Source organism: Suillus subalutaceus, assembly GCF_016647625.1.
Source record: "Suillus subalutaceus strain FC151 chromosome Unknown DFJ58scaffold_35, whole genome shotgun sequence".
NCBI lineage: Eukaryota > Fungi > Basidiomycota > Agaricomycetes > Boletales > Suillaceae > Suillus > Suillus subalutaceus.
In genome coordinates this window covers 10,624-25,596 of record NW_024540284.1, presented here as the reverse complement: position 1 = coordinate 25,596, position 14,973 = coordinate 10,624, and the positions used below count along the sequence as shown (strand labels likewise).

At 45.3% G+C, this 14,973-nt stretch overlaps 3 protein-coding genes across 3 annotated transcripts; 1 reads left to right on the top strand and 2 right to left on the bottom strand.

Moving 5' to 3' along the window:
• Window positions 1–2,630: 2,630 nt before the first annotated feature.
• On the bottom strand, window positions 2,631–3,582 carry DFJ58DRAFT_658415 (kinase-like domain-containing protein; the record flags this gene model as incomplete). The annotated part of the gene is made up of 4 exons (XM_041382026.1): window positions 2,631–2,843; window positions 2,898–3,122; window positions 3,174–3,230; window positions 3,343–3,582. 4 exons carry the CDS (start codon window positions 3,580–3,582, stop codon window positions 2,631–2,633), a joined length of 735 nt encoding a protein of 244 aa, XP_041245355.1.
• A 3,064-nt stretch (window positions 3,583–6,646) lies between these two features.
• On the top strand, window positions 6,647–8,238 carry DFJ58DRAFT_744676 (kinase-like domain-containing protein; the record flags this gene model as incomplete). The annotated part of the gene is made up of 8 exons (XM_041387335.1): window positions 6,647–6,914; window positions 6,963–7,167; window positions 7,219–7,281; window positions 7,330–7,509; window positions 7,568–7,598; window positions 7,652–7,689; window positions 7,735–7,956; window positions 8,011–8,238. Exons 1-8 carry the CDS (start codon window positions 6,661–6,663, stop codon window positions 8,236–8,238), a joined length of 1,221 nt encoding a protein of 406 aa, XP_041245354.1. The 5' UTR covers window positions 6,647–6,660.
• A 2,142-nt stretch (window positions 8,239–10,380) lies between these two features.
• DFJ58DRAFT_658342 (uncharacterized protein) lies at window positions 10,381–10,695 on the bottom strand (the record flags this gene model as incomplete). Its single annotated transcript, XM_041382023.1, has 1 exon — window positions 10,381–10,695. One exon carries the CDS (start codon window positions 10,693–10,695, stop codon window positions 10,381–10,383), a length of 315 nt encoding a protein of 104 aa, XP_041245353.1.
• Window positions 10,696–14,973: the final 4,278 nt, after the last annotated feature.

Sequence of the window (14,973 nt, the reverse complement as noted above, 5' to 3'; positions counted from 1 at the left end):
AAGGCGACTGCCACACTCAGCTGCTGCCCTAGTATTTCGGGATAGGGCCCCATCACAGCCTGTAATTCTTATTAGCATCAACGACTACCGATAAGCCAAAATGGAGGCAGGCCGTCTGGATTGGTCCTGTAAGCTGTGACACACTCGTAACGGTTTTTGAAATTTGCTGTATCAATTAGGAACTCCGGTTTCAATGCCGATACATGATCCGATGACCCGTAGTAGGGTCCAAGCACAGGTTTACTTCAGCACTGCCAAAAGCGGAGGAGGCGCGGAGTCGAAGCTGGTCGAAGAGGGGAGGGACGCGGGATAATTCTGGGGATAATCGGCGTAGGTAGAGCGGTCGAGAACGTCACGGTGGACTCGTTGAACTGCCGAAACTTTTTGAGCCGTGCGAGCGTGCTGCAGAAAGCTTCGGACGACGTCTCGTCATTGTGCGGAGTGCTGCTGAGCGTTGCCGAGCGGGACTCGAAAAGACTGCAAATTTCACACTGTCCAGTAGGCCGTCGAATCAAGGTGACCTCGAGGCAACTTCAGTTCGGTTCGAAACTGAGGCAATTCGATACAACTCGATTCGTGACACCTCGTTGTAGATAAGCATCGAATTAGGAACGAATTGCAAAAGAGGACGACTATCGGATTTCCGGGCCTGTGACACGAAGGGCTGCATTGATAGTTACGGTTCGACGAGCTGATCTATATTACAAAATGTTGACGACGATAACGTCAAATGAAACATAGCCACTTCATAGCCACTTCACTTTACAAACACTTCTCATTGGCTGGCCGTATTCGTTACACTTCGGTTCGTTTTACCCACCTCGTTTCGATTCGGTTCAATTCCACGTGCCGTTCTCCGCGACCTCCAGCTTCGCTCCTAAAAATTGATGGTCCCAACCCCACGCAGTCCTAGTACTTGTCGACGGCCACAATTTCACAGCAAGCGTTCCGGCAACGTGCTCGCCTCGCCGCCGCTTATCGTGCCTAATCTGATAGTCACTCCTGCTCATTCTAACTGGCACTAGCTATCTACCTGTAGTAGATACTCAACGAATACATTTTTTCGCCACCTTTTTGGACTGCAAACTTTACCCAAAGGACCGTCAATTTTTTACACGAATTATACTGATGCTGGTGATTATCCACTCCATAATGTAAGATATATCTTTCTCAGTTCCCTCAGTTCACTGACTACTTCAGCGCATTTCATTTATCTCCTTCTCGTCTTTCGTCAGGAGGCCTCCAGCCAAAGACGAGTCTTTAAGACAATTTCTGGGCTGTCCACCAGATGAGATTGAGGTGCATGAAGGGGGAGAACTGGACGACCACCAGTTTGCGGACGGATTCAGAGGGAAGCTGTGCTTTTCCCGTCGATGCAGCTAGACTATGTCAATCTGCGTGACAAGTGCACTGAGGGGAGATTTTGTTCCATGAAGCGAGATTCTACCATTGCAGCCAGCTTGTCGACTCGTAAGGAAAGCGAGGTAATCTCGTCCACGTTATCCAAAGGTTCGTCTGATGCTGTTATGTCTACATCTCGAACCCGGTCTTTAATCTTGACCAGCGAGTGATTGTAAGGGTGGTGCTCTGTGACCACATTGAACACATCACGAAATGTACAATCACCGCATAGGGCAATTGCGGAATGTAGTTCTGTGATAGTTGTTAAGCTTTGTGCCCCGTTAGACGTACGGAAATCTGACCTGCGCAGGTAAGGCATACATAAAAAATGCCCTTCATCTTGACGCTACATTCAGCACAAGCATATACATCCCCATTCGCGACTGAGGTTCCAGCCATATCCCCTAATGCTACTCCCGGGTTCCCATTTAACTTCTCATCACCTTCCTGTACATCGACAGAGGCGGAAGAATCATCTGGAGTTCAGCTAATGAATTCCAACGCTCGACATCTGCGGGTGGTAGCTCTTGGGACAGGAGATTAAACCTTTTTCTGTCGGCTAATGATAGGAAGGTGGGATATAGTGAGGGTAGAAGTTCCCCACATACTGCAGGTCACTCATGCACCGCAAACGGATATATTTTTCCATGGGGTCTTTAGGCTGCTGACCGGGAATGAACTCGACAGGACTTCCTACCGCTCTATTGTCCTCTGCCAGACTGAAAGGACCGAGCTTCAATGCTGTTGAATCGATCTCCAGCTTAGTGTCCTCGAGCCCAAAATCGTGAGTTTCCCAGTATTCGGTGTCGCCTGTGGTTAAATCTGGAGTGTACCAAAAGTTGTACTATTACGAGGTATCAGACCGGGAATCGATATAAGGCTGCTATCTCCACGTACCAAGCCATGGGCATACCACGCGAATCTCGCTTTTGGATCATTACGTTGAGTACCCACATGCACATGTAAAATTGGCATTCAATGTTGCGGAGTTCTAAGTTGCTAGATATCTGCGTTAGAGCTCATGTGATGGAACTTCATGGAAGGCAGTCAATTATGCCAGGAGGATATTGGGACGATACGCAGTGAGTATAGCAAGGCATTGTGTCATGTTGGAATAAATACACGCGAAACAAATACATTATATGTACTGCAGCTGCAATGACACGAGAAAATGTGGTATTCGAGGTCAACTCGTTCGTATCACTGGCGGGAGCAGCCAGCTCAAGAGTTTAATTATGTCTGTCATATTCCACCTCAATGTATTCCAAAACTTCGTCAACCAAAGGTCGCGTGTCGACGTCTAGCGACAAGCATCGGTCAATATAGCGCCAGTGAACATCAGCGATTGCAGGCGGTTGTCTTGGTGGAGTGCCTTGGAATTTGGCCACAGTGACAGTATGCTCGCTTAATATATGAGAGTACGGGGGCTGGCCAGATAACACCTAATGAGATATTTGGGATCATTCACTTGCGATAGATAAGAGAGTCGGCATTACCTGCATCATGATGCAACCAAATGAATAGATGTCACTTTCTTTATTTGGCTTACTAACTTCGCCGTTGGGTGTGTCAGGATTGAGCGGTATGATTTCTGGAGCAGCCCAACGAATTGCACCTGGGCCGTGAGATTGGAAGAAGGATGTTTCATGGTCCGCCAGCAGGCGCGACAGGCCGAAGTCCGCAAGGAGAGCGTTCCCGTCCTCATCGATCAGAACATTAGACTGAAAATTTATGAGTAACAGGCACTGACTGGTGAGAAAACTGTGACATACAGGCATAAGATCTCCGTGTATAATGTCTTTAGAATGCACTGATTCATTGTGTATCGTCTAAATGAGACCACATAGCTACAATTAAATTCACTCACGATATTGCAGACCTAAAACGACTTGGAAGAGCTGTATTTCGATTCATCTGAGGGTGCGTCTATAAGATATAAACAAAAATGCTCACAAGACGAAAGAGACGATGCATTTCAGGCGGCAATTGCTCGGCATCCCACATTGTTTTCAGATATTGCTGAAGAGAACCATTTTCCATCCATGGAGACACTAGCGCTGGGACAACGTCAAAATTGCCCGTAATGCCATATAAAGGCAGTATATGTTGGTGTTCCAGCCGTTGCCAAAGATAGACTTCCTGACGCAGTTTCTGGATAGAGAGTGATTGTAGATGCCACATACATCGACTGCATGAGAACTAACCTTGATCAATTTTTTCATGTCTTCCAAATTCCTTGATGGCACTCTGAAAACTTTGACTGCGACGTTCTGCGGGGGCATCTATTAGGATCAAGCCAATGTTTTGAAAGCAAAGCAACTGGTAAACGAACTTTGATACCGTTTTGGGAGGATTCCAATTTGCACTTCCAGACGCAACTGAATCCGCCATAACCGCCGGGGTAATTCTGAGTGCATGGAGTAATATAAGGTGTGAGATCCTGAGGTCCATCGCAGTATTTTTCGAAGTCAACGTCCCTGGAAATAAAGACGTTCAGCCTCAGCTTAAAGCGCTGTGTTTTGCAAAGGAATATACACACATTTTTAGGCGAGATTGCGTCAGTAAGGAAGGAGGATCACCATCGCGGTGTGGATCTTCGCGTGTAACCGGGGATGCGAGATCTTTGAAACTTGGAAGTGACCCAGCAATAAAACGCGATTCAGATTCATCAGAATCTTTGCCCTATCGGCACACAGAATTCGGTCAATGTCTGCAAGGCACCCATTGATAAGCAAGTACTCACCGAAGTGGCGCCCTCACTGGTGAACCGTGAGATAGACTGTGAGATAGACTGCGGCAAGTTAACGCGCAGCCATTTCATCCAGTCAGTTCCTAATCATTCGTCATCAGTGTTAATCTACCAGGCAGAAGACCACTTGCTGTTGGATTTTGAATCTTCCTCAACTGGTTGCGACATTATGCTGGAGCAACAACGAAGAGAAGACTGGATAAATTTTTCGAGGATGGAAAGTGTCAGGAGCTACAGCAAGTGAAGAACGATCTCATATTTATTGGACTTGGGGCATCCTTGCAATTTTCATAGAAGTAAAACATGCGCATAAACTTGCCACCACATATCAGCATGAGGAATGACCACTCTGTTCACGGCGGCCGAGCCCAAATTAATGAATTCACGGTGGCAGGCAACCGTAGGTTCAAGGTGGGTATGCGGAGTTCAACAGACCCTTGTAATATTAAGTAGTCTTACTGCAATAGTGTTGACATGAGCACTCACAATGCCGTTGACTCCACATGAAGAGTGATGGTATCTCATATCACAAGGACAGCTTAGACACTTTGGGGAGTACAACTCGGTTCTGTGCAGCGCGCGGCTGATCAGTGCTTCTCCGCGGACAACGGTAGTACCTACTGGATATGAACAGTACTTGTCGTGTACGCAGCAAGCAGCGCCTCCCATGCTACGGAGTCCAAGTCGGTGTTCGTGAATTCAAGTCTGGTAGTGCATACCACACATACTCGGGCCATACGCAATGGCCTAGTAGGAACTCTACCGAGGTCTGGTACTCCGCATTAGTAGCCTATCGTTATCCGGAACTAGTTAAGTTCGCGGAACAAGCGCTGGACCGCTGGTAGTGGCCACTGAGAGCTTTTCGAAGTCAGCGCTTTGTGTACCCTGGTCCCTAGGCCTCATCAATTATTTCTTGCCTGCCACCGATCGATCGATCTCCCCTACAAAGTGGCCAGCCTTCTTCCACCCTAATCCTAAGAACGGTATCCGAATACCGCGTTATTACTAAGTCGTGGGTGGAAACCTGTGGAAACTCAAGCTAATCTAGCAAAGCATCATACTGTGTTCAAGGAAAAACTTTAAGTACCCCCCGGCCTCTTTGCCAAGTCCGCACCTCAAGGCCTCACTGTAGGGTCTCAGTGTCAAGTCTTCCTTCTGACCGGCTGATCGTCCCCAATGCCTTGATGCTGACGGGCCATTCGGTATCAAGTAAATGCATGAGTCCTTGAAAGTGTAGCCGTGGGAACTGTAGGAGTATTGCAAATCAGTGTTGTCATTCGGACCTGAATATTGAATTCTCGGTTCGAACGACTTCAAATTTGCAAAGTTCAGACACGTGCACCCTCACGTCATTCACAATGGTCCGAATGATAACAGGATATACCATTACATTCCCGCTTACCAACGTTTACATTTCATATTATGTAAGGGCAGGACAATTACTTTAAGCTAGATCGAGCCGGCGGTTCATGACAAGGGTTCCGGGAATTTGCAGCAGACAAATTTACCGTGAATGACAGTGTCAGTTTTCACACCCTCAAAAACATAGTGTCAATTTGGGTGAACAAGCTGCGTCACGGCTGACGCTGTGACTTCATTGACGACACCGATGGATGACGAGTGGGAGATATGGGAGTCTGCAGAGTCAATTAGGTGAAATTCACCTGCAAATTAACCCAAATTAGCGTCAAGAAGCTGGAGCTTTTGTAGTCGTTGTAGCATCATGATTGTGCAAGGGTTTGTCGCGCATGCGAGTGGCAACCTTGATGCCTTGGCTCCACAATTACGGATCTGCAGTTCACTTCATTGGCTCCCATAACATCTTTCGTTCGTAACTCAGTTCCCGTATGTGGATACGACAACAGTTTTGACTGGTCAGCTTGAAAATCTCACTGTAAGGTCAATATTTGTAAACCCGCCCATAATATATAGTTAACCATGAGATTTAAATTTTTCACGGTTGCATCCTTCTCCCGTGAGAAACTCATTAATATAGTATCAGAACCAGCTCAGGGTGTTTCTTGGACGGTCGACCACCATATGAAACTTTAGAACAAAGTTTACCATGCACCCCGGAACCACTAGTGCCAAGTATATCACTCAATTGGTCAAACCTCGTGCATCATGTGGTGGATCGTCCAAAGCCCACTTACGGTCCGTGAATTTGATCAGCTGCATGAGGTGATAGTATGGATGTACTTATATTCAATTCCCTCCGGTAAGTTGTGGATCGCAGCTGGGTTGACTTTTGGGGTTGGTACAAGCCGATTAGTGGCCAGGAAGAGGCCATATTTAGCACGGTGCACATTGAATGCATGCAGGTCGGTTGCTTGGCTCGCTGTATGTCATAAAGGTTCGGTTCCTGTGATTTCGTGAACTGTGAAGGAACTTGCATAGCTAAGTTCGTGAGACATTCTTGTAACAGCACGCTGGTCGACAGGTATGAATATCACCTGCATTCAGCGTCTACTTTCTAAAACCCGCATCCTGGCATTTGCTCAATAGAGGTCATGTCCAATCCGCTGTACCATGCACCTGCAGCCCCTCAACAGGGCTATGGCATTTCTGATATGCTTGCATATTTCGGGCTAGTGGTGAAGTTACCTTTGACATTCATTCGATGGTCGTACCGAGAAATAGCACACATGACTCTCCATTCGTTTGCTGAAGGCTCGTGCCCCGATCCTCAAGGTGCCGTTCCGAGTCCAGTCATGTCAGACTCGGAGACCGTCCTGAGGAAAGGTCACAACCTTGATGTTCCTGAGTACACAAATTACCTCCCTCAGGGTTTATTGGCTGAATTTCAGAACAGCTCGACGAGTTCATCATTAGATTCGTCCAGGCGGACACCAACCACTCCGGCAAATTTTCAGTGGCATCCTGTGGGAGAATCTCAGTGCAACTCCACCCCTGATCTCACGAGGCAAATAGTTCGTCACGAAATATACCCAACGTTATCGGGTACGTATAGTGACGTTTGGCTATCAACATGGTACTATGACAAGCGAAAGCATTATGTAAGTGAAATTCGCCTATTAGAATCCTCCAAACACGAATGACTTTCTTAGGTTGCGGTCAAGTCACTGAAAATCCCATTCTCGAATGAGGACGACAAGAGTAAGAATTGCCAAGTCCGTTGTTTCGTTTGTGTCCGAGAAACTCGCTTACGGATGACTTAGAAACTGATGGTTAAAATATCACGTTGGGCGCAATTACATCACAAAAATGTCCTGCCACTGTATGGAATTGCACACGATTTTGGGCATTTTCCGTCACTGGTGACGCCTTGGATGAACGAGGGGTCGTTGAATGACTACATCGCTAATCATCATTTGTCACTGCGGAGCAAGTTGGACATCGTAAGTAGCCTTTTCGGTGGAAATGATCTCTCTCATTTTTGCACTTGTGCGCCCTTAGGCCAAACAGGTAGTAGCTGGCCTGGGCTATTGTTAGTTTTCTTTCATTCGTCATGGCAATGGCTTTCATTGATTTCAAATGTAGTACATGCTCATTCCATTGTGCACGGAGATATATCTGGAGTAAGATCTCTGCCCCTAGCAGTATGATTCGCTAACATTGTTTAGTTTAATATCCTGGTGGACCATCAGAGCAGAGCGCAATTATCCGACTTTGGAGTTATGTTATTGCTCGCGGAAATCCCAGCTTCGGCACAGCCATCTGGAGGTGTTCGCTCAGCGATACGATGGACTGATCCTCAGTTATTCGAGGTACAGAAAGCCGAAATCGACCCATGCATCCCAACGGAGCAGACTGATATCTATTCAATAGGTAGTGTTCTCCTGCAGGTATGGTACATAATCTCGTCGCAGGATCTTCCGCTTACCATATTGCGACTCTAGTTGCTCACAGGATCAATACCTTACTACGATATCAAGGATAACATCCGTGTCCTTGTATTATCTTCTACGGGCGTGAAGCCGAAATGTCCTCCAGGAACGTTTGTCACTAGTGCACAGTGGAGTTTTATTCAAAGATGTTGGTCACCTCGTGGACTTTCTAGTCGTCCGACTATCGAGGAAATAGAAGAATTTCTCGAGTCCGAGCTTCGGATGGCAGGTGTGCCTTAGTGCAGGATTTGATTCCCAGTACGTATATCTGGACGTTCATAAGACGCTCGCAGACAGAACATTTTATATAGGCTGTGATTTGCTGTGCCGCTTGGTTTAATCAGTGTTGTACGAACCTGGTCATTTCACTACGCTGCTCCTCCATGTCTTGTTTCACTAGTGGTCGTCCTACATGCCTGATTGTGACCCGAACCTTATATCCCCGTTCCTTTGATCTTTTGGATGTGTGCGAACGAAATTGCTTGCGGTTCAATGGGGTACCAGAGGGTACCACGAGATTTATAATAGCTCGTGTGCCTTGCCCATGGTGCTAGGATAAGAACGTGCAAAGTTTCATGAATTAACAAATAATATTGTCCAACAGTCTTTCATGCGAGTAAACGCCGAGACACGGAGAAGTGCTTACGTATGAGCAGCCATCAAAAATACGTCACGCACCTCCTGCAGTTAAAACTATAAATACTGGGCCCAAGAGGACAACATACATAGAATTTCACCTGAGTGGCACATTTGATTTAGGCCCCGCTTGGCAATCGAGTCCGGTTTGTTTTTTGGTGGTTACACACCAAAATCGAACCAGGCACTGGTTCCCATCAAAACGTCAAATTTAACCTGACCAGCGTGTGTGCTCAACAAAAAAGTTTGATTTTGATGGTTTAGATTGTGTATCCACTGGTACTTATCTGTAGCCTCTGTCTAATTTATGAACTCATCCCTCTCTTTAGGAAGTATTTACCAGAAGGGATGGTTTTTTTTTCTTTCTTAAATCCAAATTTCTGTCTTTGAGAGTGTAACTCTATGTAAGACAATACTATCTAGTCTTGGGTGCCCCATGCCCCATGCCCCATGCCCCATGCCCCATGCCCTGTGCCCCCCCGCACCTCTAGATTCATGAATACCCCAGTGTGAGGCTTGCCTCCACTGGTCTGCTGTTTCCGCTGCACATTTTAGACATGCAATCTATTGAAGGAAAGGTGACTCTAAGAATATTGCACAATGAAGTAACTGAGTATGTAAAGATTGACTGGATGCGTTCTTGGTTGCAAAAGCGACTGGTATAGGAATCAGATTGAGTGCAAATTAAGTAGAAGGGTGGTTTCTCAGATGGCGGAGAGACCAATTCTTGTTAGTTTTGACTGAATTCAATGGAGGCATTGATTCCATATAGACGAGTGAATATGTTTGTTTTATGAAATTATAGGGTTGGACTAGCAGATTATTTGAAGGTTTGAGGATTATTTGATTGTAGTGATAGGGCGAAGTGTTGAGGTAGAGGTTGGGGTCATATTATGGGGAAGGGGTATGGTAGAGTAGGGTATGGTGTTTGATGGGCAGTCAGTTTTGCTGATGGTATAAAGATGTCTGTCAGTTCGAACATTTTGAGAGCATGGAAATTTCACCAAATGTCGTCTTCATTCTGCCGGTGGCATTGATATATTGTATGAGGTGTGGGATAGCTGTTTTGTTGGTCAGAAGATATGGGATTGATGTGGCTTTGCAGCCCAGTGCTTGAATCATGGCATGACATTGAAGCGGTAGCTCCAGCCATAGTGAATGTGCCACATAATGCAGTGGCTTATCTCCCTACTTACTGGACAGCCCATGTTGACATTTCTCCATAATAGTCAGGCCAACCCACCATGGGCCCACATGTGAGATTATCACCAAATATGCTGAGTGGGCCAGGGGGTAGACAAAGTCCCAGGCTCAGGAGTGGGCCTACTGCATACACTGTGGAATATAATAATACATAGGATAGTACTGTTATGGTGTATAGGCTATAACTGTTATATGTTGCTTGAGGGCGATGGGTGGGCCCTGTATGAACTTGCCGATGCTGATCTTCAACATCACCAACACCTTAGCATATCTCCAGCATCGCCAACATCATATATACCTATTGCAATATGAGCAATCAAATCAACCACACCATGGCATATCCATGTAGTATAGCCATACATCCCAAACTGCCGGGATGGGACGATGGCTGAGTGTCAAATCTCCCAAGTATTTATCAGCCATACTGGGATCGCCGAAATCACATTCAAGGTGGCAAAGCTCTGCACTTCCTTGTGTATGGGCCCGGCGATTATTGAGTAGCTGGGGGAATATTTGTTACATATGCAATTAAAGCTTAGTGCCTCAAGTCCTGTGTATAGCGTCGCCGACTATTGACTCGTACCTCGAGTAGTCAGCTCGGGGCATATCTATAAACTCATGCACATCATCCCTCATGTACCACACCCAAGCTATTTGGTCACCATCCACCACATCTACCCCATGCCTGATTATCCTTCCTGAACCAACAGCCATGGCACCTGAATCATACACAATTTCAATGCCTATATTAGGCATCTTCATCCTTGCTCCTCCATAATTGCCGATGCTGGTCATGACGTCAAACCATTGGGAATGAGACAGAGGATCACGGTGGAAGGGTGAACACCAGTTGTACATACAGTGGCTCAAAAAACCGTCCGTATGTTTTGGCATTTTTCACTATCTATAATATTGTGTGAGAACAAACAAATGCCTCAAAAACATGCTTATACCACATTGTAGTATGGCTTCAGGGCTTTCATTTGAGCCCTACACCGTGGGAATCGGTGGAGATATGGTGGAGATACAAGGCTCACAAAATGGTGACTCATGTGGACAGTTTTTTGACTCAAGTATTTTACAGTAATAACCAGGTATTCTAGTATTTTGTATGACCTCCCTTGGCTTTAATTACTGCCTCTATCCTTCTAGGCATACTCTCAATTAATTTCTGGCAATCCTCAGCTGTGATCTTCCCCCATTCCACTGCTACTCTCTCCCAAAGCTCCCATACTCCTTTAGGGGGGTTTTCATAGGCTTGAAGCTTTTTCTTGAGTGTTCCCCAGAGATGTTCAATGACATTGACATCAGGAGACTGTGCTGGCCAGTCAAGAACATTGATGTTATGTTCTTCAAACCATTCCCTAGCTCTTCTGGATGTGTGCTTGGGATCATTATCCTGTTGGAAAATGATATCTTCTTCATCAATCCCTGATTCTGCCAAGCTAGGCAGCAAGTGGTCATTTAAAATGTCCACATACTGCTCAGCATTCATCTTCCCCTCAACCTCAGCAAGCATTCCCACACCATTCCATCCCATACAGCCCCATACCATTAAAGAACCTCCTCCAAACTTGACAGTCCCATTAACCTCTCTGTCTGTTAGGCCATCTCCCTTCTTTTTCCATACATACACCTTCCCATCTGACCCAATCCTATTGATTTTGGTCTCATCTGACCATATAACATGCTTCCAGTCCTCTACAGTCCAGTGTTGATGAGCTAAGGCAAAGGCTAGTCTTCTCTGCCTATGTTTGATGGAGAGAAGAGGCTTTTTCTTCTTTGTTACTGCCTTGAGATGAGCTGCCTTGAGAACATTCCTCACAGTTTGTGAAGAGACAGGGGTAGTGATGGTGGAATTGATATAATGGGTGGCTTGGACAGCATTATCAGCCTTTCCTGTAGTGATATGTTGGATAATAGCCCTTTTGTCAGTAGAGGTAAGCTTGGATGGACGTCCTCCACAAGAGTTTTCCTTGTCTGGGTGACTTTCTTTGATGAACTTGGCCACAGTGGACTTGCATATTCCAGTTCTAGAGGAAATTTGGCGAGCAGAGAGGCCAGCATAAGACAGAGAGAGGATATTATCTCTTTGAGCAGAGGAGATGGCTTTCATGGTGATTATGACTATGATACATGAGATATTCTGGTTTATATAGTTAGATATAGTCATAAAATAACATAATGACACCACTTTATAATTTATATAATAGTGGCATGATTTTTATGGTGTCATAAATAATGATTTATATAGTTTTAATATACACTCAAAAAACTGTCCACATGAGTCATCATTTTATAAGCCTTATATCTCCACCATATCTCCGCCGATTCCCACGGTGTAGGGCTCAAATAAAAGCCCTGAAGCCATACTACAATGTGGTATAAGTATGTCCTTGAGGAATTTGTTCATTCTCACACAATATCATAGATAGTGAAAAATGTCAAAACATGCGGACAGTTTTTTGAGCCACTGTAATGGAGAGAGCTGTAAACATGGATGTCCACTCTCTGAGGCGATCACCCATTTCATCCAATTTCTTGTCAGCTGCCCAGAGACCAAGGCCCAGCTGTTGGAGTGGTGCTTGCCACTTGGGCAGCCTGAACCAAGAAGAGATGATGACTAGCTACTACATCCGTGCATTGTGACTAGCTGCCAACAAACGCTGCAAACCCCAGCAAACCCCACACCTCTGCGACTAGAGTTTTAAAGTCCAGTTGCCGGTGTCATGCATGGTATGGAGTTCATACCATGACATATATGAATAGCAGTATAAAAGGAGATAAGTAGAGGAGTGTACAAAGGATATACTTCTTACTTACATAAGCTTTGTTTCTATTTATTTAGTTGTATTTGTAGTTTCTGTCTCTTTCCATTATTTGTTTATGTTTATTCAGCCACTTGATTACATCAGTGAGCCACTCAGATATGTTTGTAAGCATGTCATGTGACTGGTAATATTCTGATTTGTAAGGACTTTCCATGACTCATCATGTTTTGTCATGATTCGTCATGCTTTGTAATATTTTACTCATGTACTTTAGTAAGCAGCTGATTCAGCACACCAAAAGGCTTGGTTTGTAAGCATAATCTTACCAATCCAGTGATGACTCATTGCTTAGTAAGGATGGTTTCTAAAATGTATATAAGGACTCCATTCTCACATAATATATAAGTTTTTCCCCTTCCATTCTTTTCCCAAACCGTGTGGGAACGTAGGAATTTGAAGTCAGGAGTTTTCCCATTTTCTGTCTCAACACTGTGAGATCACGAAGAAAGTGAAGGCCTACGAATTGCCTTTGAAAACAATCATATTCTTTTAGTCTAGATTGATTGTATACTATCTTACAGGGATCGCCTATACAATAATCTATCATTTAATCTATTGTTTTAGTATTCGTGCCACATTCAGTTCAGAGAGGTCCATATTACCTACTAGGTTTCAGTTAACCTGACAATATATATACTACTCCTTTACTATCAAGAAGTGATCTAGCAAAGAAGTAATTTATTACCCTTTGGCCACCCACGAACACCACGTTATCAACCGAGAAGTAGAAAATTCGTTGACCATGAACTTGAGGAGCTGGCACCTTAGTCTTAAAGAGTACAATTGTGATAGTCATTGTATTCTGATCAACATATAAGACCCTCAAGTAAGAAGACATCACTGGAGCCCACCGCGAGGGTGGTTTTTTGCCTGATCAACCCCACGTTTATTTGGTTCTATCATAGAGAACCTATCGTATTTAATTAACCCCACGTCGTATTCAGTCAACCCCATCGTTTATTTAGGTTCTATCCTAGAGAACCCATCGTATTCAGAGATTTTTTTCCACCCAGTCTTGTGGAAAACCCCGTTCACTGTATCAGTTACAGTACCATCATATCAGCTTACAGAAGCAGCACACACCATGACATATTCAATCCCCCCATCAGTATTAACAATGCCCAATCCAGGAACTAAGGCAGCACCTGCCAAGTTCAAGGGCCACCATTCAGAAGTTAAGGACATTCTGAGACACTATGAGAAACTGTGTGATTATCACCATGTATCCTCTGAGGAAGAGAAATGTGAGACCATTACCCAGTATATGTCCAGACATGTCACCGAATTCGTAGAAGGACTAGCAAGTTTCAGGTCTTCAAACTGGAAACAGCTCAAAGCTGACATTTTGAAGTACTATGATGCAGACCTAGACTCCAAGAGATACAAGAGAAAAGATTTATTGTCCTACATACTGTCATATCCCGTATTCTGGACCTATGTCCGATGATGTTCCCATGCCTTCCGGACGCCTTCCGGATGCACATCTGGACCTCCATACCCTTATCCATACCTTCAGTCCTCCAGTCCACTATCGGTTTGGAACCGTTGTAGAGACTTGCGTTTCTGCAGGCTCATATGGGCTCATTTTACGAATTCTGACAACTGGCCTTCATGGCACAACTCGCACCATCATCCACCATGACTTCCACCATGGAGCGCACCACTTCCCGCGAAATGCACCATAGGCGCGACACTTTCCCGCACAACGCGCAGTATTCCCGCATGCACGCCTTGCGCACTTTCTCGCGCTTAAGCGCCCTGCATCGCGCATCATCCAGGAGCATCCATCCATCGTCCAACCAGTCCCTCGGTATGTCCCTTTTCGTTATCTGACCATATTTAGCACATTACACTTCCTATTTCGTCATTGACCCTTACTTTACATCACTTTACCTCATTTACATACTTAGAGCGCTCCCTATTCGGCTCCGAGCCCTGGGAGAGCGCTTAGGTAGAACTTACATACACTCATGTTCGTTTTACACGCAACTTTACCCACCTTAGCTTCCTATCACCACCTTCCTACCACTCAGTATCTATCACTAGTTAGTTCCATGCAATGCATGTGTCCATCATCGTTTTGAGGCCCTAGCATCAGTCTATAGCTAGTGGCACTATCAGTATCCGTCGTCTACACTTGTGCACCACTTGCACTACCTTCCTGCGTTCCGCGCACTTTCGCATTCCGCTTTCCCGCGCATTTCTCACGCTTTCACCGCCATTCACCAGGGTTGTTCAGCATCATTCCGTGGATCCTTGCTTTCCTTGCTTCCCCTTTAGGGTCGAACGTTCTTGCATTCTGCGA